The 24,701-nt window shown below is 62.1% G+C and overlaps 1 protein-coding gene across 3 annotated transcripts in view; it reads right to left on the minus strand.

The window, feature by feature from the left end:
* The window catches only part of LMX1B (LIM homeobox transcription factor 1 beta), a gene marked incomplete at its 5' end in the record, with an annotated part of 77,275 nt that extends 54,631 nt beyond the window's left edge, over positions 1-22,644 (minus strand). For all 3 annotated transcript variants that reach the window (XM_079791449.1, XM_079791448.1, XM_079791447.1), the window contains 2 exons: positions 21,486-21,672; positions 22,506-22,644. In XM_079791449.1, coding sequence (XP_079647575.1) covers positions 21,486-21,672; positions 22,506-22,644 — 326 coding nt within the window. The remainder of the gene's footprint in view (positions 1-21,485; positions 21,673-22,505) is intronic.
* Between the last annotated feature and the right edge of the window lie 2,057 nt (positions 22,645-24,701).

A 24,701-nucleotide genomic window follows, 5' to 3' on the forward strand; every position in this document is an offset into this window, starting at 1 on the left:
AGCAGGTGGGCTCCACCCCTCTGCCCAGAGACACTCGGGAGTGTACACCTGTCAGGGCACACCTGTTGGGGGCCATGGGCTGGGGCACACCTGTGAGGACTTACCAGCTGGGGCCAACCACTGGAGCACACCTGTCAGGACCCACCTGCCAGGGGCTCCAGCAGGGGCTCACCTGGGCCGGGGGCTCCTTGGGCTCCAGGAACCTTCCCTGCCTGGCCCTGTGCCGCCTGACCCCTCCTCACTGCCCGGCCCTGAGACCTCAGCCTGGGACTGACGACAGGCCCAAAGCAGATCCCCTAGCCGAGGCCATGGAAGAAAAGGGGGGCCGTGTGTCCCCTCCCAGGGTCTGGGCTCCCCCTGCGGAGGCTTCCTGGGTATCTACACCTTTGGCTCTGAAGCTAAGCCTGGACCCAGGGCCTGAGAAGAGAGAGGAGGAGGAGGAGGAGGAGGAGGAGGAGGAGGAGGAGGAGGAGGAGGGAGGGAGGGGGAGAAGGGGAGGAGCTGCTGACTGCTCCCACCTCGGAGCGGGAGTGAAGAGGGCACCCACATCCTACTGCTGCCTCTGTCATCCATCATCACACCCCACCCTCCACCCTCTGACGGTGATGAAGGCGAGAGGAAATTCCAGCCTAAACCCGGGAGCCCGCCTCAGACGTCACAGGCCGGGAGGGGCCGTCCGCTGCTCCTGTGTCCAAACACACACACATGGTGCCTCTCGGACACACGTGTGTGCACCCTCCCCATGCCCTGCCATCTCAACCCACATGGCCGGGACCTTCGCACACACAGCCTCCCCAAGACAGACACACACACGTCACACACCATGGAACTGCCCGTGTCCGCGTACACGCTGAGGTACAGGCAGCACGCCCTCCCTGCTGACACAGGCACAGGCACAGGCGACCCACGCGATGCGTGCACACTGTCACGGGCACACGGACGCACCGCACAGCAGCACGTCCAGGCACAGGAGCACATGCAGGGCTACACACACACTGACACAGGCACTGTCCCGCCCTCTGCCCCCAGCCCCCCCGCCGGCTGGCCCTGAGCGTCTGGGAGAATAAGCCTTGGGTCTGGCGATGGCTCTGAGCCGCCTCTTCGGATGCTGCCTCCCCAGTGCGCCTGTGCCAGCTCGCGGTGCCCAGGCCCACCGCCCGCCACCCGGCAGCTCAGCCGCAGTAAGCAGGCAGGTACTGTAGGGACTAAACACTTTGGGACGATTTGCAGCGGTGATAACCCCTTACAGACAGCATGACACCAAAGCTGAGCAGAGGTGGGGCTGGAAGCTTCCGGCTGGGGACAGGGTATGGAGACCCGCGGGTAGCTACCCTGGGTCTGGGGGGTCCACCTGAGGCCAGCGGTGCTCTGCCCTCCTGCTCAGGGCTCCCTGGGCTGCTCCCGGGCAGCACGGCTGGAGAGAGGCTGCCATCTCCCAACCTGCCACGTGCACACATACACCAATACCCGTGTTAACACGCACTAACGAACCCTGGTTAACACGGGAGGACAGCTTACACAGACCTGTGCCCAGATGCATGCACACACAGGCCTGGATAGATGCCCGGTGCCCACTGACGTGTCCCACGCACATTCACGGAGCATCCACCACAGGCCAGGCCCTCGCGAAGCCCAGGTTGGTGGACACCTGCAGAGACGCGCGTGCCCACCTGAACCAGAGCCATGGGCACGCTGAGCAATGCTGTGCCATGTACCTTCCCCACCTTGACGCTGCCTCCCTGCCTTGCCCTGCTCGCCCTGCAATCCACTCAGTAGTCAGAGTGAATTTCATGCTCACATCCGACCATGCCCCTCCCCTACTGAGAACCCCTCTATGGCTTCCAGTAGCCCCTGGAGTGAAGGCCAGACTCCCCAGCACAGCCTTCAAGACCTTGTGTGATCTGACCTCTCCCTGCACCCGCCCCGCACAGCCCACTTCCAGGACCTTACACATGCTGTGCCCTCTGCCCCCAAGGGGCTCCCTTCTCCTTTACCTAGATCATCCCTCTGCCATCAGCGTGGACAGCTCTTCCTCCGGGAAGCCCTCCTTCACACCCCCCAGTCAGGGAGAAGAGCCCGGTCCCCAGAGCCCTCAGTGCCCCAGGCTTCCTCCATCAGAGTCTTTAGCAAGCAGCTGCCAGGGACGTGCCTCTCCCCGCTCCGGACGGCTCTTTAGGGACAGGGCCGTGTCTGCCTTGTGTCCTCAGTCCCTGGGACGAGGCACACAGTGGCCTCCCTGTAAGCACCAGGAAGAGAACTCAGTGGGGTCCTAGCTCCTGTGCGAGACCGAGGTCTGCAGAAGGGTCATCGCAGGAGGGTGCTGGCATGAAGGATGCGGAGAACCCCGGGGGCTGTCGGGCTGCCCTTCCGCAAGAAGCAGCTGCTGCTCTGTCCCTCGTCGTCCCCCGTACCCCCTCCTGGGCCGTGGGAGTGGAAGCCTCCCACTGGCCACCCCTGCAGGGCCGGCCGCCCACAGGGCAGGCTCTGGCTCGGACTGCCTGGCTTCAAATCAGGTCTCAGGCTCTCACCTCCTTTCCTACGGAGGCAGCACCCTTGACACCAGAAAGTGCCCCCCCTTGGCGTTATTAGCAGTCAGGCCTGAGTGCAAACCACCCACTTCCCAGCTGGGTGACCCCGGAGCAGCCGCTTAACCGCTCTGGGCTCCAGTTTCCTCAGCTGCCAGTTGTGAGATGACAGCAACGATGATGACAAACAGCAACGGCCATTTCTTCACTTGTGGGAAATCTTGATGTGGGTGTTTGGACTGCCCAATTTATGGGTGAATAAACCGGGTTGAATGGCACAGAGTGATGGAACCAAGACCAGAACCACCAGGCTCTGAAATGCACATTTTTCCTTTGAATGTGCAAGGTCACGGATGACTGTGTGGTGGCATTGGGTATGCATGGGGGATATGAGTATGGTCTGGGCTTGTAGCCGCTATGCCTTTGCCCAAGCAGTGCCCTCAGCCTGGAGTGCCCCTGCCACAGCCTCTCCTTCGACTGCAAATGGTTTTTCAAAAACTTCTGACATCTACTTCCCCCGTGGACATGTCCCAGGTCTCCCCAATCCCTAAAGTCCACCCCCTGTGCCTTTGAGAGAGCCCCAGGGTGTTCTGTCTGCTCCCTGTGTGACGAGGGTGCGTGGGCAATGAGCAAGTGGATGCCAAGCATGTGTCTGGAAGAGGAGAGTGGGGGTGGGCCAGGGAGACGCAGGGGCTGGAGTCAGACCGGCTGTGATGTGGCCATGGGAGGAGGTGGAGTGCTGGGCAGAGGACGCCAGTGGACCCCCAGGACCTTTGCTCACTTCCTGCCTCCGAGAGGGCCTGGTTTTGTTCTCCCATGCCCCATCCTGGCTCCCACTGTGGGCGGCCTGGCCACCACATGGGTTTCAGGGAGAGGGGAAGGACCTTGGTCCAGCTAGAGTCTCCAGGACGGGCCAGGTGTCCTCCCAACCATCCTCAGATCCACGCTTGCTGCCATCCCACCCGTCCATCCAGAGCCACCTACCCACCAATGCCACGCCATGCCAGGCAATGTGCCTGGCCACAGGGAGACTACCACCGCTCTGGGCCAGGCTTGCGGATACCCTGGGCAGAGGTTCTCAGGCCTCAATGTACACAGGCACCCCCAGGGCCTGCTAAGGGTGCAGATTCCTAGGCTTTACCCCAACAGTTCATGCCCGTCCACAGACCGAGGCACCTGCGTCTTGAACAAGCCCTGCAGGACAGACCCAAGCCTTGGGGAAGGGGGTGGAGTATGAGGCCAGGGAGACTTCTTGAAACTGGTGCCGCGCTTTCAGAGGAGGAGGGCTTTTCCAGAAGCAGGTAAGATGATGGAGGCGAGGGGACATACTGCACAACCACGATAGCCTGAGCAAGACATAGATGTGGACAAGTGTCAGAGATGTGTGGGGAACAGAAGGTGAGCTCGTGGCTGAGCACAGAGGATGAGAGGGGGTGGGGCCTGACTGAGGAAGGCCTGGAAGGCCAAGCTGATAGCCAGGAGGAAGAAGCCCTTGGAGAGCAAGGCTCAGGCCCAGGGAGCAGGAGGAGCTCTATTCCTACGGGCCTGGTGCCAGCTGGGGCCACTCGGGCCTCCATTTCTAGAGGCCAGAGCCTGAGACTCAGGGAACTAGGACCAGGTACCTAGTTTGCAGGGCCCGGTGTGAAAGGAAAACCCGGAGAACGCGTTTGGAAAGTATTAAGAATTGCAAGAGGGCGACCGCAGAGCATTAAGCCGAGCCGAGTCCTGAGTGCGGGGCCTGTGTGGCTGCACAGATCACATGCCCCTGAAGCAGGACCCGGCAAGGGTGCAGCCAAGTAGGTCACCCTTGCTGGGACCAGCCCAGAGTGCTCAGGACCTGGGGTGCCATCACCCCCGCGGCAAGCCCTAGGCCTCTTTCACTCTCCCTCTGCCCCGTCCCTTCCCCTCAGTCCTCCAAGTGCCTCCTAGGTTTGGCTTGAATCTGTCCCCTTTCCAGTCCGCGCTACTGCCCTCACCTCCAAAGCGACAGTCTCCGGTCTCCAAGCCCATGCGCCCGCTGCCAATGTCATCTCCATAAAGTGCCGCTCCAGTCCTGTCACCCCCTGTCCAATAACCTTCGATGGCTCCCTCCTGCCCACAGGATAAAATCCAAACCCTGTTGCATAGCTACCATCCCCCCTCCCTTCTGCAGCCCATGTCCCAGCAGCCCCTCCAGCCAGACCCACGGTCCCAGCCCACTTTTCGCAGGCCACCAGTTTAACCCTCAGTATTCTGGCTGCCAGTGCCCCTACGTGCACTGCCCTCCCCAAATCCTCCTCAGTTCCAGCCTCCCCTATCACAGGCAGCTGCCCAGGGGAACCCAGACTCTGGCTGTGTTATAACCAGAGCCCTGGCCTGGGCCTTCCCACAAACAAAAATAACTCACGTTTACTGATACAGTTCTTTGCATTCATCACCTCATTTAATACCCACAACAACCCTAGAAGTTGGGGTCTTTGATTATCCCCATGTTACCAACAAGGGGACAGAGGCTCGGAGAGGGTAAGGAACTTGCCAAGGGTCACACGGGTAGAAAGAGGCTGAGCCTGGAGATCAGCCCAGCCAGTCTAGCCCCCAAGCTTATACTAACTGAGCACCTACTATGCATCATGCCCTGTTCCAGCCAAGGCATGGTGCACACAGAGAACTCTAGCAAGGAGACTGCCTGACACATACAACCCAAGTCAGGTGCCTGCTCAGGCCCAACCCAAAGGATTATGGGAGCACCAATAACAGTATCAGCAAGAACCACACACCTAACATGAGGACACTGCACTGCTTTCTCCTTCAAAGCTCATCATTGCCCGAAGGCAGGTGTTTGGTCCTCAACAGACTTTTGAGGGAACTGAGGCACAGAGAGGTCAAGCATCTAACGTACAGTCACACAGCTAGTAAGTGGCAGCGCCTAGATGAAACTCTGAACCCTGAGGCTCCAAAGCGCTGGTATCTTTCCTCTGTCTACATGGCTAAGAATCTGGTTAGGTTTCGGCCTCCCAAGGAATCAGCTCTGGGGTCACAAAGTCACAGAAGAGGCCAACATTTCCAGGCACAGGGGCTGTGCTGGCAAGATTTCTGCCCCGACCCGCTCACCATACCAGCTTCACCTGGGAGCTCTCTGAGGGCAGCTGAGCCAGGACCTGGCTGAGCCACTGAAGGCCCCAGGCTGGGTTCCTGGTGATTTGCTGCGCAGACTCCACAGCAGCCTCTTACCTGATACCCGGCCGCCTGACCTCCGGCCATGAGCACTCGCCAGTTAGTAGTATTCTTTTGACCAGTTAGTACTATTAGCACTATTATCACTGTTAGTTTAATTTAAATCTTTGACATCCAGGGAGCTGTGTCTCTGCAGACAAGGGCATGTCTGTGGGAGGATGGCACCTGGGTGACTGGCCTGAACTCCCGCCTGTGGCTGGTTGGACCAGTGGGCGGCCAGCTCCAGCCGCCCCCAGGGGTCTGCGCTGCTCACTTATCAAGCTGACATCCCACAGGGGGCCGCTGCCCTGCCTGCCCTTCTGGCTCCAGGCCTGCCAACTGGAACCAGACCTGGAGGGTGGGCGGAGGGGCACGTGGGAGGGGGCCGAGCCCTCACCACAGGCCCCTTTGCAGTTCAAAGTGACACACTCAGGCGGCTATCCCTTCAAAGGGCAGACAGCGCCTGCCCTGAGCCCCCAAGGCAAGACAGGAGTAAAGGCAGCCCAGTGAGGGCTGGCCGGCTCGCATCCGAGGGCTGGGCCTGCTCCCCTGTCCCTTGTCGCCTGCCCAGAGCAGGCCGACTATACGCTGCAGTGCAATCCTGGGAAAGTCCCCTCCCCTCTCCGAACCTTCCTGCTGTCGTGGAGTATTTGCAAAGCACTCAGAAGGCGCCCAGCAATGGTCATGCTGATGGCGACAATGCTGGTGATGAGTCCCTCTCTGAGAAATACCACCCCAAAGCCAGAGCACCTGAGTGTGATTCCCATCAGCTTCTCTTGGCTGGGTGACCCAGGGCAAGTCACTTAAGTTCTCTGGGCCCTGGTTCCCCCTCTGTAAAGGGAGGCTACGGTGGGATGCTGAGGTAGGTCCCGGGCACACTCCCCCCCTCGATGTCGAAATCTGCCCTGTCCAATGCCAGGGTACTTGTTCCGCCCAAGTGAGGCCCACCAAGAAGGCGTGGTCCCAGCGCTCCCCTAAGCCCAGCCCCTCAAGGCCGAGGAGGGCCGAGGACAAGGCTTGGCACCTGGGGCTGCTGGCTCCATGATGGTGCAGCTCCCAATGGGCTGTGTGGCTCTGGGTGTGTGGCTTCGCCTCTCTGAGCCCCAGTTCTGCCGCCTGGGAACCGGGGTCAAGGACAGAGCTTTTAGGAACCCTATTCAAGATCTGGAGGGCCCAGGATAGACGTAACAAGTGCCCAGTCGGCGGTAACTCTTACCAGTGCCCTCTGAAGCGGCGTCACCTCGGGGAAATAAGTGCACCTCTCAGGCCAAACTTCAGGGTAGGCAACATGGGAAATAATGATCATGCCTGCCCCGCGACAGTGAGAAGATTCAATGAGCTAGTCCAGTGGTCGGCAAACTCATTAGTCAACAGAGCCAAATATCAACGGTACAACGATTGAAATTTCTTTTGAGAGCCAAAATTTTTAAACTTAAACTTCTTCTAACGCCACTTCTTCAAAACGGACTTGCCCAGGCCGTGGTATTTTGTGGAAGAGCCACACTCAAGGGGCCAAAGAGCCGCATGTGGCTCGCGAGCCGCCGTTTGCCGACCAGGGAGCTAGTCCCATCAAACCTTAACCACAGGCAGCAAGCAGGGAATACTGGCCATAAATTAGGAGGCATTCATTCCACAGATAACATTGGGCTCCGGTGCCCAGCCTCCACCGGGGCACGGAACTCAGCACGGGGCCAGAACCGCTGAAAGTTTTCTCCGAACAGAACGCCTGTCCTCCAATCCCAGTTCCGCGTCCTAGCTGTGTGACCTTGGGCAAATCACTCAACTTCTCTGTGCCTCAGCTGTCTTCTCCGAAAGTGAAAACAACAATGGCACCAAGGTCACGGCACAGGTAAAGGGCGGCAGCGCTGGGAGCAGCAGGCGTGACAACCACGTGCACTCACTGAGCACTGGCAGGGATGGTTATCTTCGCTGCTGCAGTCCTGTGCTCTCCGGGCCGGGCCGGGCCTGCCTGTCAGCAAGCCCCCTGCAGCCAGGCCCCCTTCTGCAGCTCACAAACTTGGGAAGTGTCAGCTCCTGAGAGGCACCCCGAGTTCCCTGCAGAACAGAGGCTCCTGTGGGCTCCCTCCCGGGCTGTTTCCCCAGCAGCTGGAGCCCTTGGAAGAAAGCTCCCAGCCTGCTGGGCTTGTCAAAGCCGGGCCAGCTTGACTAGAACCAGGTTCGGACGGTAATTCTGCGGTCGTCAGAATTATTTTCTTTACATACTGCTACAGAAAAGGGAAGTCCCTGCTCCCTTTTTTTTTAAAAAACCTAAATGAAGACACCATCAAGGGTAAATGTGCTGCTGGAGTTTTTAATAAAAACATGATGGAGGAAAACATTCAAAGCGCAATAATCAGAAGCAATTTGCGTCGTGAGCAGAGATGTGTCATTCCCACCCTCCACCCCCTTGGCTGTGCTCCGTGCGCGGGATCGGCTTTGGGGTTGGCGACTTTAGACCCGTGGCAAAAATAATGAACAGCAGTGCGCTCGGGAGATAGCCTGAAAAATATCCCGGGAAAGAAAAACATATGCCAAGGAGTGTGTTGTAAAAGTCATATTTCATGCCTGACTTTAGAGAATGTTAATAAGGATTAGAACCATACTCCAACAGAACAACTATCAGTCAAGGCAAGGTAATTAATTCTGCTTCAGATCTCTGCTTGAGAAAATGAAAGCGGCAAGTGTTGTTTCACAGCGTAGGGATTCCGCCGCACAGAACGACCCAAGAACTTCCCAAGCCGCGGCCTGATCCGGGCTGAAAGGAACCTGGCCGCTGCGGGCAGCTGTAGACTTGGGGGATCTTTTCCAAATCGTAACACTATCAAACTTTTTTTTTTAATTTCAGGATTGGCTAATAAATATGATTAAGATAACACATCCCAAACCACATGTCCTCAGCTTGGCCTCCAACATGTGGAGGACAGATGTGTCTTCCATGTACAGATGACCCAGCCGGCTGCTCCCCCGAGGTAGGGACGACTCTGGAAGGTGGAGCCCCAAGAGGTCCCCCCCACCCACGGCCCCCTCACCCCCTCTCGCTGCAGAGAGGAAGGTCCAAGCCCAGGGTGCTTGGGAGTCAGTCAGACATCAGAAGGATGAAGGGATGATGGGATGTGGCCCTGTGCTCACCTGGCTGTTGTCCCTCAGTGTCCTAATTTAGAAGAGAAAATTCCCAAACCCGCATGTCCCATCAGAAAAGCTCCCGAAATATTTCATCATGGAGGCTTACCTATTACCCCCTCTCAGGAACCACAATCGAAGGACCAAGAATTCTCTTCTCCGTGACCTCAGTCCAGGGAGGACAGAATAGGCCAGAGTGGCAGAGGGTTCGAGAAAGAATTGTGGAGTTGCCAGAGAGAAAACCCCTCATCGGGCAGTGGGCAGACTGGGCTTCCTGCCTCCATTCTGCTGCTGTGCTTTGGGGCAAGTCCTGGCCGTACCTGGGCCTCGTTTTCCCATTTCGACAAGGATCTTGAGGAGCCTTCAGCTGGGCCATTCTAAAGCAGCGGCTGGTGCGCTGGCGGGTGCGGCCCTGCTGGCCCCTCGCTGGGGTCCCTGAAGGGGGTTCCTGGGCGCCATGGAGAAAGCCGGGACCTGAGGATGAGGCCCGAGAGGCCTGGGCCTGTTGGTATCAGCAGCCAGCAGGCTCCAGCTCTAGGAAGAGGGGGCAGCGGGCTCAGAGGCCAGTGCAGGCATCGAGGCCAAAGGTACGAGTGAGCCTCCTGCTTATCATTCCCTCGGGCGAGGAGCAAGAAAGGAGAAGAGCCCCTCAGTTAGCCCAGGCCAGGCAGCAGGGCTCCGGTAGGCAGGGAGGGGAAGGCTCCCACCAAGTGGTAGAATGAATGAATGAATGAATGAATGAATGAATGTGAGAGGGCATGGGGGCTCCCCTAACCCAGCAGAGCAGGCAGGCTGAAGGCTGGAGCCTCCTGAGAAGAACAAGGCTATGGAGGGCCCCTGGGGGAGGGGCGCTATGACCAGGATGAGCCCAGCTGCCTCCTGGGCAGGGGTGGGGAACACAAGGCCACTTGGCAGGGGCTGGAGGGTCTCCGGCCCACCAGTCGGGCTCCTGGCCAGGGCAGACCAGAGGGTCAGGCTCCTCCTGAGCTGGAGGGGCGCAGACCTCAGTGGAGGAACTCGGTGCCTGGCCTCCTGGCCTCCCCCTTCAGCTGCGGCCCACTGGGCATGGACTGCTGCGGCCCGGCCCCTGCTACTCAGGCCTCGGTCTCCCCTGAAGACCCCAGCTCTCTCCCTGCCCAGGAGCCCGGGCTGGCGGGCAGACGCTGCGAGCCCTGGCCGGCAGGGCTGATATGAACCATCTGCGTTGTCTTAGGCCGCCCCTCTGCCCACTGTCCCTCTGAACTCGGCCGGTTCCCGCGGGCCGTTTGATGCCTCGCAGGGTCACAGACCCCCGCACACAAATCACCGCCGCGGGGCTGGGGGTGGGGCGGAGGCGCTGAAACCTAATCCGCAAAGTTTGCTCCGCCGCAGGCTCGCCCCTTCCCTTGCTCACTGCCCCCCCACCCCCACCCCTTTCCAAACAAGGCTTATTTTTCTTGCCCCAAAAAACAAAGTTGGTATCAAGTGTTTCGAGGGAGAAAGTCTCTCCCCCGCCCCTGGCCTGGGAGGCAGGGCCGGGGCTGTGGGCCGAGCCCGGGATGGCAGAGGGGGCTCCGGGAGAGGAGAGGACAGGACGGGCGGGAGGTGAGCTCCAGATCCGGCCCCTGGGCCGGCCCCTTCCCAGCGCCGGCCTGTCCCTGCCCAGGGTCCCGGACTCTACCCTTTCCCCCGAGCTGTCCTCCGCCCCAGACGGGCTCTCTCCGCAGGGGCTCTGGGTCCCGGCGCGGCCAGAGATGGAAGCATCACTTCCGGCCCCTTCTCCCTCCCCATAAAACAGCCCTTGCCTGTCGCTTTTACGAGGTGACACCCAGCTCTCGGCCCGATTCTCCCCGCGCTGGGGCTGGGGCTCGGGAGGGAGGAGACTGCGCGCAGCCAGGCGTCTCCAGGGCACTCCCCGGGCGCCCCGGGGTCCCCGGCGGCTGCCCCCAGCACAGCCCCGAGCCCAAGAGCTTTCCCAGCCGGCCCAGGAGCCGGGTGTATCCGAGGCGAATTCCCCAGACGTACCCGCTCCGGCCCCGCTCATTCCGGGCCTTCCGCCCAAGACCCTCGGAGCCAGCCCCGACGTGGCCAGCCCGGCCCTTCGGAGGGGCGCACGGCGGAGGTGCGGGGAGGCCTTTGCGGACTGCTGGTTTTGCTTTTGGTTCTTTCGGCCGGCGCAGGGCGCAGCGACCCGGAACCGCGCGCGGCGGCTTCTCCGAAGCCCCGGGTTCCCCGCTGCGCCTGGAGGCGGACGCCCGCGGCTGAAGCCCGCGCCCGCAGCGCCCGCTCCGCTGCCTGGAGGCTCGGGCCGGGCGGCCACGTCGAGGGGCCGGGCAGCGCACCGGCTGGGTCCGCGCGGCCTGGGCGCAGCAGGGAAGGTCTGACTCGGTGGGACCGGGGTAGCGAAGGCGGTGGCGGTGGCGAGAATAAAGGCGCCCCGGCCGCCAGCGGAGAAGCGGGTTTCCTGGGGGTGGGGGTGGGGGTGGGGGTGGAACAAAGGAATTCGCCCTCAGAAGAAACGGGCCGAGCGAGCAGCGGACGGGTCAGCCTCCCAGACTCGCAGGAGCACCCGCGTAGGAACCTTGGTCCCGGCGACCCAGCAACATCTGCCCCGCGGACGACCCCAGCCGGGCATCTCCAGGGAGCCTCTTGATTTCTGTCAATCCCGCTCCAAAGGGGATGGGATTGGGGGTGTGCACCCCCAAGTCCTTCCTTTCCTGGGAAGAGGGAACAGAGCAGGCTGTGCTCTCCCTCACTGGACGCAACATTTAAATGCATTAATCCATTAAAATAAATCCCCCCCCCCCAATCAGAATCCTCTGTTGGTGGGGCCGTTGCCCCCATTTCCCAGAAGCTGACCATTGAGGCCCCCGCAGAGCAACCCCTTCTCCCACCCCTGCTGCCATGCTTGACCGGCTCGGGAGACCCCTGCGCCGGGGCGCAAGGGCCGGGGCCCCCTCCCCCTGCCCTCGGAAGGGGTGGAGGGGACACGGTTGTAAGGTGCTCGCCTTCTTTTCTCTGCTTGACATGAATAAGGGGATTAGGACGGCAAGTTTCCGTCGCTCGCTCGGCGGGACAAAGGCCCCGCGGTTGGAGCGGCGCAGCCTCTGATTAAACGACAGAGCCCTGTCACTCAGCACCCTCCTAGGTACTTGTGTTCGTGACATAATCTTATTAGAAGATAAAACCGGTGCAATCCCTTTCATAATGAAAAGTTACATTTAATGGCCGGACTCGCCCCCCACCCCACCCCGACCCTGCCCGCCTTCCCCCCCGTTGCTGTTGGATATGGCTGGCCTGTAATTGGCATTTAAAGCGCCAAGTCCGGGAGGAAAAAAAACGGGGTTTAGGTTTTTGTAATCCCCCTAAACTGTCTTTGTTCGAAATCTCCACAGATACAAGTCTGTTAAGAGTAAATATTTGTGGATTGATACAACCACGTTCTCCCCCTGCAAACCAAAGCTGGAAAAATTCCGCCCTCCCCGCCGCCCGCGCCGGGGGCCGGGGCTCGGCCGGGGCGCAGGGGGTGGGGGCCGGGGGCGCGAGCCTCCGCCCCGAGAACTCGGCTTTCCGGCCGCTTGGCCGCCTCCGGGAGCCGGGGGACTTTGCACATTTCTCAGGCGGGGAAAAAGGTCTTAGACTCTTTTTTTTTTTTTTTTTCAATTTTCTGTTCCCTCAATAAACAAACCTCCCGAACTCGCCCGCTTTTGGGCCTGCCCGAGGGGGTCGGCGGGAGGGCTTGGGGAGGGGCGACGGCTTTGCTCCATTCCCAACGAAAGCTCGAACCCCTTCCGCCGGCCTCACTCCCGCTCAGGGGGTGTAAGTGGCTCCGAGGGGACCCGCTCCTCCTGCGCCGTGGGAGGCCCCGCCCGCAGGACGCCCCAAGTCCAGCCCAGGGGAACCCCCCGGAGCCGCCAAGGGCCCCCGCAACGCGGAGGAGCACGAAGGCTGCCGCGGGGCCCCGGACCCCGGCTCCAGCCCAGCCCAGCCCGTCCCGTCCCGGGATCGGGTTCCTTCATAAATCAGCGGCTGGGTGAAAGGGCTGCGCTTTAGAAAGGGCAGGACCGTGTGCGCGTATTAGAGCGCGCGGTTCCCAAATCCGGGCTAAACCCCTGGTGACACCCAAATTCATCAACCGCCGCAGGCGCCCGCGGCTTGGCGGAGGGGCCCGGGAGCCTCGGAGCCCTTGCACCACACTGTCCCCTGGGGTGGGGGTGGGGGGAAGGAGACCAGGGGGCAGGACCCCTCGGAGAGGTGGGCCTGGAGGAGGGCACGGGTGGAGACCGCTGGGAGCCGCCTCTGCCCGCACGCACGCCAGGGCCTGGAAGGAAGCTCTCCCGCCGGGAGAAAGGCAGTTATTCTAACCTTTTCCCTACTCTCGCAAAGGCTACCCCTACAGGGCATTCTGGCGCAAAGAGGGCGGTGACCCCTACCCCAACCCTCCCAGCCCTCGGACAGCTATGCCCCCACACCCTCCGGGTTGGGCACTCTAGGGAGCATCCCAACCGTCCAGAGCGGAAATCTGGGCCTTGCTTGGGGAAGGCCAGGACAGGAGGATTTAGGGGTGCGACCAGCTCTGAGAGTTGGACTTTCCTGGGGGGGGGGGGGGAGGGATCTGCTACAGAGTAACTGTGGACCTGGGGGGAGTCATTAACTCCTTAGCCTCGGTTTCCTCTCCTCCACGTGGAGCTAGAGCGATAAAGGCCAATACGCATCACAGGCACTCAACAAAGGCCAGGTCCTTTTCCTTCGGGTCGCACTGCTGAGGGCTGCTCCTGTGGGGGCCAGGAAGGCTCCGCTCCCCTCCCCGGGGTCACATCTACACTGGCCGCGTTCAAGAGTCTGTTGGAGAAAAAACGAGACCTACGGTGCCTCCGTCGTCCTGGAGGGCAGTCCACGCACTGCCTGCCTCCAAGGACCAGTTTGTGACCGCCAGCCTCTCCCCATTCCCTTTCCAAAGGAACCTTTCACAACACAGGCCCCAGGCCTGGCTGGGGAGCAGGAGGGTGGGCGAGGTCCCGCGGGGCAGCCTGTCTTGGAGGCCCCACTCGCTAGGCCTCCCACGCAAGGTAGACAATGCATTCCTGCCAGGCAGGGCGTCTCCGGCTCACTTCCCTGGCAGGCAGGCCGGCCGGGCAGGAAGGAAACATACATTGACTGAATGCCCAATGCAGGCTGGCACCTTTGCGTTTCACTTTATCCGCAGAGACGTGCTCACTTGATCCTGTGAGATGGACACGGTCACCCCTGTTTCACAGAGGAGAAAACTGAGGCTCCAGGATAGCCGTCTGCCCTTCCCTAAAGGCCACTGGACCGTGTCCCTGGGGCCAGCGCGCGTCTCCATCCCCGACCTGTCACTGCGATCTTGCTCTTTCCTTTGAGAAAAGTGTGCCCCGCGGAGGGGGACCTCCATTCCCAGGAGGTGTCCGCAGGGCACTGTAGTCCTCTCCATCCCCGCAGGCTCCGGCAGCTCCAGGCCGGGGCGGGCTCCCACACCCTGACAGCCCCGTAACTATGGCAATTCAGGAGTCACATGACAGGTCGCCGAGTCCCCGAGGAAAGTAGGAGGCAGGAGCAGGGGAGCTGCAGTCACACCCGCTCCAGCTTGCCCGGCCCAGTGCCGCTCCTCCTCTCCCATCGCTGCCGCTGCAGCGGGGCAGAGGCACCTGGGGGCGGGGAGGCGGCTGGCTGCGCTGTGTCCTTGCTTGCGTGCTCGCTCGGCTTTCTGCATCTACCCCGCAGCTCTGTGTGCTCCCCACTTCCACCAGCCCTGGGGGGGGGCACCTCTGTTGCTCTGGGAAGCCCTCAAAACCCTCCCTGGCTGGCGACCCGCCCCGCAGTTCCCAGGGAAACCTCCTACAGCACAGGCCGGCCAGGAAGCCAACGTCTTTGTTTCTCCTGGAACTGGACTCCAGGAACCGGGTTTTTCCTCCAGCGACACTTCCCCCAGTTCACCGAGCGCGCGGGGGCCAGCCAGGTGCTCTGCCATCAGCCAGCACTCCGGGTCCAGGCCTGTCTGAGCCCGGCTCCCGATGGAGACAAAGCCCCCCCTGCACTCACACATCCTCCTCCGGACCCCACACTGCCCCGGACCCCCTTCAGGGCCCCAGGGTCCCCCGGGCAGGTCCAGCAGCTGCCAGTCAAGAAGCTGAACAGAGACGGATAGAATCCCGCCCGCCCCGGGAGTAACAAAGGAAGGGCCGGGGAGACATTTATTTGTACTGGTCAGGAGACGCAGAGGCACAGGGCAGTGAGGGAGTGCTGTCAGCCAGGCCTGAAACCCAAGAAAGTTGCCATTCCGAGCACAGTGGCCCCTTATACCCACCACTCCACCACGCAGCAGTAGTTAAAGCAAACACAGGCACTTCACTGCCCCGTCAGTTACACCTTCCCCCCAAAATTACACAAACTTTGAAAGATTTTTTGGAGAGAAGATGGATGCTTCAGGAGACTTGAGGTCAAGGCTAGGCTGTTTAAAGTATATTATTAACAAATAAACATTTACTGCAAAAAAAAAAAAAAAGGAGAAAAACCCTATAGGCCACCGGGGAACCAAATCATGTTGCTTTTGGCTTCAAATGACAGGAGACATTTTATGACATGAATGGAGAACACCAGCCGGCCGATGAAATGGCAAACGTCTGCCACTTTGCTTCCTCTGCCTTGTGAATCAACTTTTTCAAATATGGTTTTCAGCCTGGCCCTCCGCTCGCTGCCACCGCCTCCTCACCCTGGCTGCGGGGGCAATAAATACATATAATTTTGGTTCTGCTCTTAGCTGCCATCAGCACAGAATCTAGGGGTTGGAGAGGGCTGGGTCAGTTAGAGAGCCAAGGGCCTCGGGTCCTCCTGCACCCCCCGTTGACTGACAGCTCGCCCAGGCTCCGCCATCCCTCTCTCCCTCCCTCCCCCGAAGCTGAAGCCTGACTGTGGTGTCCAACAAATTGGGAGTTATAACTCATGTCGTTGAGAGGATCCTCCAGTCCTCGGCCTAACGAATGCCAAAGTAGGACCTGGTGGCTCTCCCCCTCCCCCTTCTTGTTTTAAAAAACCTCACAGCCACAGGAGGGAGGAAGGTCTCTTCGGAGGTACTGCCTTCCCATCATGGACCACAAAACCTCCCTGGCCTGGCGTCTCACCTTTTAAACCCCCTCTTCTTTCTGAAGATCGCACAGACCCCTGGATCTCTCCTCCGTACACCCCCTCTTCTGAATCCCACCCCCCAGCCTCAGAAATGTTGGTTGAGCTTTATTTTCTGTCACGTGAATCACAAAAACAGCAAGCATGACCATTTTTTTCTAAATAGGAGGTAATAATGAATCTGCTTTTCCAAGCTAGACCCTGGAGATTCCCATTGTCCCCCAGTGGAAAGGGCTTTGCTCTGGTCCAGCGTCCACCCACCACAGCGCCCAGGAAGAAACTGGCCAGCACGCCAGCCAGCCCCACCCTGCTGCCTGCCCTTCCTGATGGTGCCCAGTTGGCATCTGTTCTCACTCTGAGACTATCAGAAGTTTTGCTGTCGCCCTGGAGGTGCGGGAGCGGATACAGGATCCCATGAAATACAGAGCAATCACTGAAGCCCCCCCCCCCAGGTGCCCTGTGTAACCCTCACACCTCCCTAGGAAATGACATCATCACCCCTAGTTTGCGGGTGCAGAACCCAGGGCTCAGAGGTGGGCAGCCCCCTGGCTCAGATCACACAGCTGCCACCGAGAGCTGGGGCTGGGGGTGAAGCCAGGTCTGCCTCAGAGTGTACAGCTCTTTTCATCAGAACCCCACACTGTCCCAGGCAAAGGGACCGGTTCCCCCAGCGGTACCCCCCCCCCCCCGCACCCCAATCTTCCCTGCAAGCCTCGGATTCCAGCTGACTTTTTCCCGTGGGCAGTCCGGTGTGTGTCCTTGAAGACGAGGCATTCCCCCCGCCACGCTGATGGTGGGAATAGTAACAACAATAATTTCCAGGCAACAAGATGCCAGGTCCTCTGGGGCACATTATCTCGAATCCTTATAAGAATCCTTTCCCCCAGGTGGGCATGTCCCCATTTTACAGAGGAGGCTCAGGGAGGTGCCAGGGCAGTGTGGCCCTTAGCCTGGCTCTAGTGGGCAGGGCGGGAGGGAGAGAGGGAGCAGAGGGTCACCAATCACATACCCCAGAGGAGAGCCTCACAGCCCGCTTCCCCCACTCGAGAAGAGAGAGAGAAAAAAAAAGCGGCAAACAAATTAGGCTCCGCGGGCCCAGAGCCTGGGGAATACAGGGTGAGCCAGGAGTCAGCTGTGAATAATGCCTCCGTTCAGCAGCAGACGACTGCAGCCTCCCTTTCCGCCTGCAGCCAAGGTGCTGGGGTTAAATGGAGAGGTGCCCTCCCAGGGGCCACAGGGGCCGGTCCCCAGGCTTTGGGCTGGCGGGGCGAGCCCTGCAGCCCTCAGATCCCCAAGGAGAGCACTACGGAGGCCGTTTTATAAGGCAAAGCGCTGGCCTTCCTTCCAAGGAGATCCATTTCCAGGACAGGCCCTCGCCCCCGGCTGGGGGCAGGGTGTCTGCAGCCCCGAATGAGTGGGGGACTCTGCCAGCGGGAGTGCCCACCGGCGGAGGGGTCCTGCTGGGAACTGGCACCCTGCAGGAGGGCCTGCGGGAGGCCTTGCACGCTGGGAGACGCAGCAGCAGCCAGAAAGGACCGGGCCGGCTCTGCTCTCCCCTGCACCGCACCCGGCTCGGTCGCGGCCGGGGCTCCGAGGGGAGGTGAGCTCCCAGGAAGGCCCTGCCCGGTGTAAACACTTCCCAGGAAAGGAATGTGCTGGGAAGAGTGGGGCTGGGCCGCGGGAGCTTCACGCAGCCAGCTGGGGTAAATTTAAAAAAAAAATCACCCCGGGACTCGGACGGCTTTTGTGAAACTCAATCAAAACCTCGCTGCCCCCCTCCTGCCGAGGTTGGCGCATCCTACCTGGGCCAGCGAGCCCGAAGGGACCCGCCCCGGCTCAGCAGGGCCCCGTAACTGCGGCGGGGAGGCGAGGGCGCCCGGGCAGGCCCCGCTGGCGGAAGGGCGCCCAGCCCCGGAGGCCGCGGTGGGCGCGCGGCGGGCGGGAGCCCCGCGTCTTTCTGCGCACGCAGGCTCCCGCTGGCACCGACGGATCTCGGGGTCCCCAGACCTGGGAGCTGTCTTACAAGCGATTAGACTCCATTTTGTGACAGATTTTTGGACTCTCCCGCCAACCCTCCCCCGTCCCGGGGCCTCCTCCAGGAATTCGCCACCTCCTCAGGATAGAAACCCTTTCCAGACGAGCGACAGAAGGCAAGAAAAGAGTTACATAATTCTGTGTGGCCAAGCCGCCAAGGAAAAAAATGGGGGGGGGGGCGCTATGCTGTCACTTTCTCATGTGTCCTCGGGTGGAGGAAGGAGAGGGGGTTCCTGATTTGGGGTTTGGAGGCACATCTCCTCCCGGTTTCTAGCTGGATTTTCTGTCCGCAGGGCTCGGGCTGCCCAGCGGCCAGAGCCTCAGGCACAGGAGAACAATCCGATGCTTTTGTTTTTTCCCTTAAATAAGCAGGACCTCTCCCCCCCAAAAAAACACACACAGGAGAAAAAGGAGACTTTCGAGTTATGCATGAAAATGCCAAATGCCGCGGGGCCCCGCTCTTTCTGCCCGCGCTGGGCGTGCCGGCGGATTTTTATCAAATGCTATTAAATTCGCCCGAGTGTCGATCAATTACCCCCGTGGTGCGTAAAATAATGCTGCTCTTCTGGGCGTGCAGGAGCTTTGAAGACAAGTCGAGTGGAGGGAAAGAGCTTAAGAAAAAATAGCCACTTCATTCCAAGCACCGAGCCCCGCACGTTTCCCTGAAGTTGCAGTGGTGGGGGGTTGCTCATTTCCCAACGCCGCTGACGCACAGACCAGACAAACCCGGGAAGGCACGTTTGTGTGCCCACTTGCCCGGATTCTCGTGTCTGAAAGCATTTACGCACAGATGCAATAAATATGCCTCTGCGATCCTCAAAGAAAAAAAATAAGTAAATCGTGAAATGTGTTTTTATTGTGAAAAGAACATTGCTTCCCAGTGAGCCCCTGCTTGCCTGGCTGCGCTGGCTCTCTCCTGAGAAACGCCGAAGCGAGACCGGCGCCCGGGAATCCGTCCCCAGGAGTGTCTTGCTAACAAGCCTTGCTCAGCCCCCAAACAGCCCACCTGGAGCGGATACCTAATCGGCGGTGCTGGAAGAAAGAGGGGGCGAGAGAGGAGGGGGCACCTGGAGGGGATGGGTGGTGCCCACCTGGAGGCTGCTGCCCTGCTGAACCCAGACTGAGATTCGCCCCATTCCAAAACGGACTTGCAAACACACCCCGACGGCACCGGAGAAGAAAGCTCTCAGGCGCCCCTTTCCTTTTTAAGACAAATACACGTTTGACAAAGCCGGCGCAAATGTTCAATTGTTTTGTAAAACGAGGGGGTGGGTCACTCCGCTCGAAGGGGGAGCATCCAGATCAGAGATTTTGTGACTTTACAGTCCCGTGCTCTGAAGAACGAGGGGTACCCTCTCCTTGTTTTAAGAAGCAGCTCCCTAAACGATGGGGGGGGGGGTGGGGAGGAGGAGGGTAAGAGTGGGGGTAGAATGAGCAGCTTTGCACGAGAGGTTGGAGAGGTTTTACACATGTTCCAATATATAAAAAATTTTCAAAAACCTGCTCAAATGCCTCGGAGGCCCATTTGCAGCTTCGCGAGCCTCCTGCCCCCAGGTGTGGAGTGGTCCAGGCCGGTGGCGGAGCTGAGTGGGAAGTGGCACTGCCCGAGTCTAGCTGGGGTTGGGCAGGCAGACCAAGGGAGGGCTGCAGGGAGGCAGGCCCGTGGGTGGGCTGGAGACGGGCGAGCCTCGCCGAGGGGCTGCTCCCAGGCCGGCCCAAAGCCGCCAACCGCATTTACCCCAAACCACTTTCCCCGTTTTATTTGTGCTGCCCTATGCCTGCCTGTGGCTGAGCTGCCTGGCGGCCTCACCTTCTGCTGGGGCTAGAATCCCATCAGTCCAGGGCACGGCGCAAAAGGGGTCCTCGGCATTGTGCCTCATCGGGGGGTGTTCCAGACAGAGGGGGAGGCCTCGGCTGGGCTCTGGGGAGAGCTGGCTCTCTGAATCTGGCTCCAGCTCCTGCCCGAGAGCCCCCAGCCCACAAGAAGAGCAGGGCACAAAAGCCAGCTCTTGCTAGGCCCCCAGACCCGGGGAGCAGAGCCAGAGCAGGCCCTAGGATGGGGCTCAGCCAGAGCCTTTCAGAGTCGAAGCCGATGCCCTCTGGAGGGCTTTGACTTCAGCCAAGTAGTTGGAGGAGCAGGCCAGCCGCTCGGGGGTTCATCAGGGCCTGGGTTTAGAGACAGTCTCTGGGCAGAGCAGGTAGGTGTTTCCCAGAGCACACGCAGCCCCTCTGAGCGCCACACCACCCGAGCAGCCTGCCCACCCTGCAGCCCCAGCAGCCCCTCTGAGCCCCACACCACCCGAGCAGCCTGCCCACCCTGCAGCCCCAGCAGCCCCTCTGAGCCCCACACCACCCGAGCAGCCTGCCCACCCTGCAGCCCCAGCAGCCCCTCTGAGCCCCACACCACCCGAGCAGCCTGCCCACCCTGCAGCCCCAGCAGCCCCTCTGAGCCCCACACCACCCGAGCAGCCTGCCCACCCTGCAGCCCCATTGGAAAGAGTTTTCCAGGCCTCACTAGAAAGTTGTCGCAGGCACCCACTTGCCTCTGCAATGCTGCCCTGGGGATCCCCACACCCCTCTTTTGGCTGTTGCGCCTCTCTGCCTCCCTCTCAATCATACTGCCAGGCACAAAACCCAAAGGGAAGCGGGGGAAAAGCCACGTCTCTTATCTGCCCCAAGCCCCATGCCAGACAGATCCACAGTCTCAGCTAAAAACAAAAGTCAGCAGGTAGAGCTCAACCCTCAGCCTCTGGCCTCAACCCCTGGAGCTACACCAGGGCAGAGCAGGCTGATTCGGGCCGTTCCCCACCCCCATGGGGAGCCCCAGATTGCGGTTTGCCACCTCTTGAGGTCCTCTTCCTAGACACCTTCTCCAACCAACAAAAAATTATAAGTGCAAAATTCCCCCATGGAACGGTTCTGGGGACGGTGCACATCCTTTTCTCTCCACCGGGGACTAAAAATGCAGCAGGGCTCATGGCAGGAAGCGGGTATGGGGGGGCTGCTCAGGCAGCTCAGCACCCCTGCACCCCACCTCCTTGCTCCAGGAGTCCCAAACCTCCACACACCCTGCCTGTGAGCTGGAGAAGCACACCACTCGGGCCTCCCTCCCTAAAGCACTGCTTTCGTTTAGAAATCAGTTCTTGGTCCCCACCTCAGGCCTCCCAGGACTGTGGCATCGATCCCCCAGTCGGCCCAGGGCCTTGTCCTGCACCCCAACTCAGCGGTCCAGCGCTGGTTTTCCGGACAAAGGACGGGCAACTAGGAGTTGCCGGGAGGCTGCCTGAGGCTCCGGGCCACCCCACCATTGTTGGCCCGGCTGGGATGGTTCGCCCCTGCGGGAGACGCGCAGCCCGCGGAGCCCTCGGAGTTGATGGGCCCAGCGGCGCACAGAGCCCAGCCGGCGGCAGGGGGGAAGCGGGCCCGGCCTGGCGGTGGGGGCGGCCGGGCTCGGGTGCCGGGCGGCGGGGAAGGAGGAGGACGAGAGGCGCTTACTGTTGGTAGTCTTGTTTGCAGTACAGTTTCCGATCCCGGAAGTAGCAGCTGGTGGTGAGGGCTTGCTGACACGCCGCGCACTGCAAACACTCCTCGTGCCAGGACGACTCGTTGACTCGCATCAGGAAGCGGTCGGAGATGGGCCGCTGGCAGCCCTCGCAGACGGCGGGATGCGGGCAGTCGGAGCCTGCAGCGCACAGGACGAGAGCCGGGCCGTCAGCGCCGGCCAGCCCGACCCCGGCGTCCCGGCCGCTGGGTCCCCGCAGCCCCGGCGCCAAGGGCGAGCGCAGCCCCGGAGCGCCGCCCGCCGCCCGCGCTCCCCGGGCCGCCGCGCAAGGGCCGGCGGCAGCCTCAGCTATTCCTCCCGATCCGCAGACTCGGGCGCGGGGTGTCCGCAGGCCTCGAGGCTCGGCCGGGCGCTGCGCTCTACCCTTCTCCGGAGATCCAGCGCTTGGGATTAACACGTACGAGAACGAGCGCGGCGCGGGGTAGCCGGGTGGGACCCGCACGGGCGACGTGAGGCTGGGGGCTCGCTGGCTTATACGCCCTACAGTGGCATTCGTGGTCTTCTGTCCCCAATTTTCCCCAAATCACAAGATTTGGGGGGCTCGGGAGACACTGTTCCTAGAGAAGCTCCGCTCCCCAAATGACCTGGCACTACTTTCGAGCTTGCCAAGGCGACTACTTGTGTCCTCCATCACCCCTGCCACCCACCTCCTACCTCCCGTCCAGAGTGGCATCTCCAGATTCGAGGCCCGAAGAAGATGGAGGTGGGGTGGGTGGGGGCTGGAGCTGCCTGCCCGCCCTCCTCCCAGGTGATGTCCCTGCATCCCTGTCCCCGCAGGACGCCTGTCTAGCCTGCGGCCCCTCTAGTACCACTCAGGAGTGTCCTGTGTCCCCCACACTCCCACGTCCTGCAAACCATCGCCTTTAGCAGTTGGCCTAGACGCCTGCTTCCACCTCGGGACGAGGCCCCTGTCTCCTGCCGTGACCACTGGGGCGTCCCGACCCCGCACTCACCCAGCAGCACCCCCAGAGTGGCGGGTCCCGGGCGCAGGGCGTGCTCCTCCATCTTGATGCCGTCCAACATCTTGGCGCAGTCCGTCTGCCCGCGGGGGAAGCACCTTTCCAGCGACTCGGGACCTGTTGCTATATCCATGGGACGCAGGGCGCGCTGCGGGCCCCGCCGGCCAGGGTGCTCGCCCGCCCGCCCGCCCGCCCGCTCGCCGCCGCCGCCGCCGCCGCCGCCGCGTCCCCGGAGCCGGGGAGGCGCGGCTCCCGCGGGGTTGGGGCTGCGGCTGGGGCCGCCGGTTGCCCCCGGCGAGCGTGCAGCGGCGACGCGCTGGCCCCGGGCCCCGGCGTCGTGCTGGCGGGCCGGGGCGGCTGCAGTCCGCGCCGCGCTCTCCCGGGCACTCGCAGCCACGCGCGCCGGCTCTTCTGTCACCTGCTTGTCAGCCCCGGAGCTGGGCTGCGGCCGCGGCTGCAGACGGAGCCGCGGGGAGGAGGCGGCGGCGGCGGCGGCGGTGGCGGCGGCGGGCGGGGGAGGGGGCGGGGGCGTAGGGGCGGCCCCGCGGGCGGGGGGGGGGGGCGCGCGCGGGCTGCGCAGCGGGGTCCCGGGCGGGGCGCAGCGGGCCGCGGGGCTCCCGGCGCGCTCCCCGCACTACTCCAGTGCCATGGTGCGCCCGAGGAGCCGCTCGGTTTAGAGCTGGGGCTGGCGGCGGAGGGATATTCCGGCCGGGAGCCGCCTCACCCCTCCTCAAACTTCCTGACATTTGAACTCATTGGCGCGCCTCGTATCCCTGCGCCGGGATGAGCCGGCGACTCCACGTCAAATAGTGCCGCCGCCGCTCCCCCGCCCCCTGCGGGAGGGCTCCCCGCGCCCCCAGCTTGCGCCCCGCGTGGCGCCCGGCCCCGAGCGCGGGCTCGGGGGCCCTGGCCCGGCCAAACGCCCCGTGGGTCCCTCTCAGAAGTTTGGCTTGTCCTGGAAACAAATCCTTCTGCCCCACCCCCTTGAAAAATTGATTTGGGAGTTGGGGAAGGAAGGCTTTCTCTTTCTTCCATGCCTTCTTCATTATTAATATTTTGTAAAGCTCCAGCGCTAAGAGGAGTGGCCCCGAACGAGGCCAGACTGCGCGGACGGCGGGGAGCGCTGCAGCTCCAGGGGACGGCGCCGTCCGGGGCCCCCGACTGCCGGCCGAGGTAGGTCGCACCGGGCTGAGTTCGCGTCCCCAGGCGGCGGCGCCTTCCCGGGGCCGGTTTGATCCGCAGAGAGGGCTGGCTGCCGGGATTGAGGGAGGGGACCGGCGGGAGGAAAGGGGACCCTGGCCCAGGGTGGGCCCCGAATCTGGGATGAGGGTCCGGGGAGCCTTCCGACGTGGCAGAGATCGGGCGGAGGGGTGAGCGAAGATCGCGGAGGGGCCCCAGGATCAAGAATGGGGGACATTGGACAGGCGAGGAAGGCGAGGCCGGGGTTCAGGCGACGGAAAGTTTAGAGGACGATTCGGTCTGGGAAAGGGGGTCCCCAGGTAGGTGAGGGGGGCAATGGATGAGAACCTGGCCTCGCAGGATCTGGAGTGAGGAGCAGGGTGGGGGTGGTGGCCCCAGGTCGGGGACTGAAAGTCCGACGCGGTGTGCATGTCGCCGCGGGGAGGAAACCCGACTGGCGCTGGGCGAGGCGACCTTTGGCGGCGAGGCACCCGGCGGGAGTCCGTAGGCCGCGCGCGGCAGGGACGGCGCGTGGAGGGGCCGGGGAAAGTGGACCGCGGCCCCGGGAGCGAAAGGCTCCGAGACCGAGCGGCCCACTCCGTCCGGCGCCCGGGCGGCCTGGCCCCGCAGGACCTGCACCGCGCGAGGTGCGCAGGCCGCTGCTCGGGCTCAGGGCGCCGCGCCGGGCCCCGCTGCGTCTTCGGCCCCCGGGTCCCCACGGAGGCGCGGCTCGCGCGGGGGCGGGGGTTGGGGGCGATGCGGCCCCGGGGCGGGCGCGGGCTGACCCCGCGAGCTGGGGCGGGCCGGCCCCGGCCCCTCCCGGAGCGGAGCAGCGGCGCGGAGCGGGGTGAAGGCGGAGGGCACGGGGGGCGGGTCCCCTGACCCCGCTGGAGGCGAGAGGGCGGATCGGCTTTGGAGCTCAGGGGAGGCTTGGTCAGAAGTGGCCCCCTGTGCCGTGGGGCCCCGCGGAGGGGCCCGGCTTTGTGGGATTAGGGCCTCCAGCCCCACCCC

This window comes from Cnephaeus nilssonii (assembly GCF_951640355.1).
Source record: "Cnephaeus nilssonii genome assembly, chromosome: 14".
Classification (NCBI taxonomy): Eukaryota; Metazoa; Chordata; class Mammalia; order Chiroptera; family Vespertilionidae; genus Cnephaeus; species Cnephaeus nilssonii.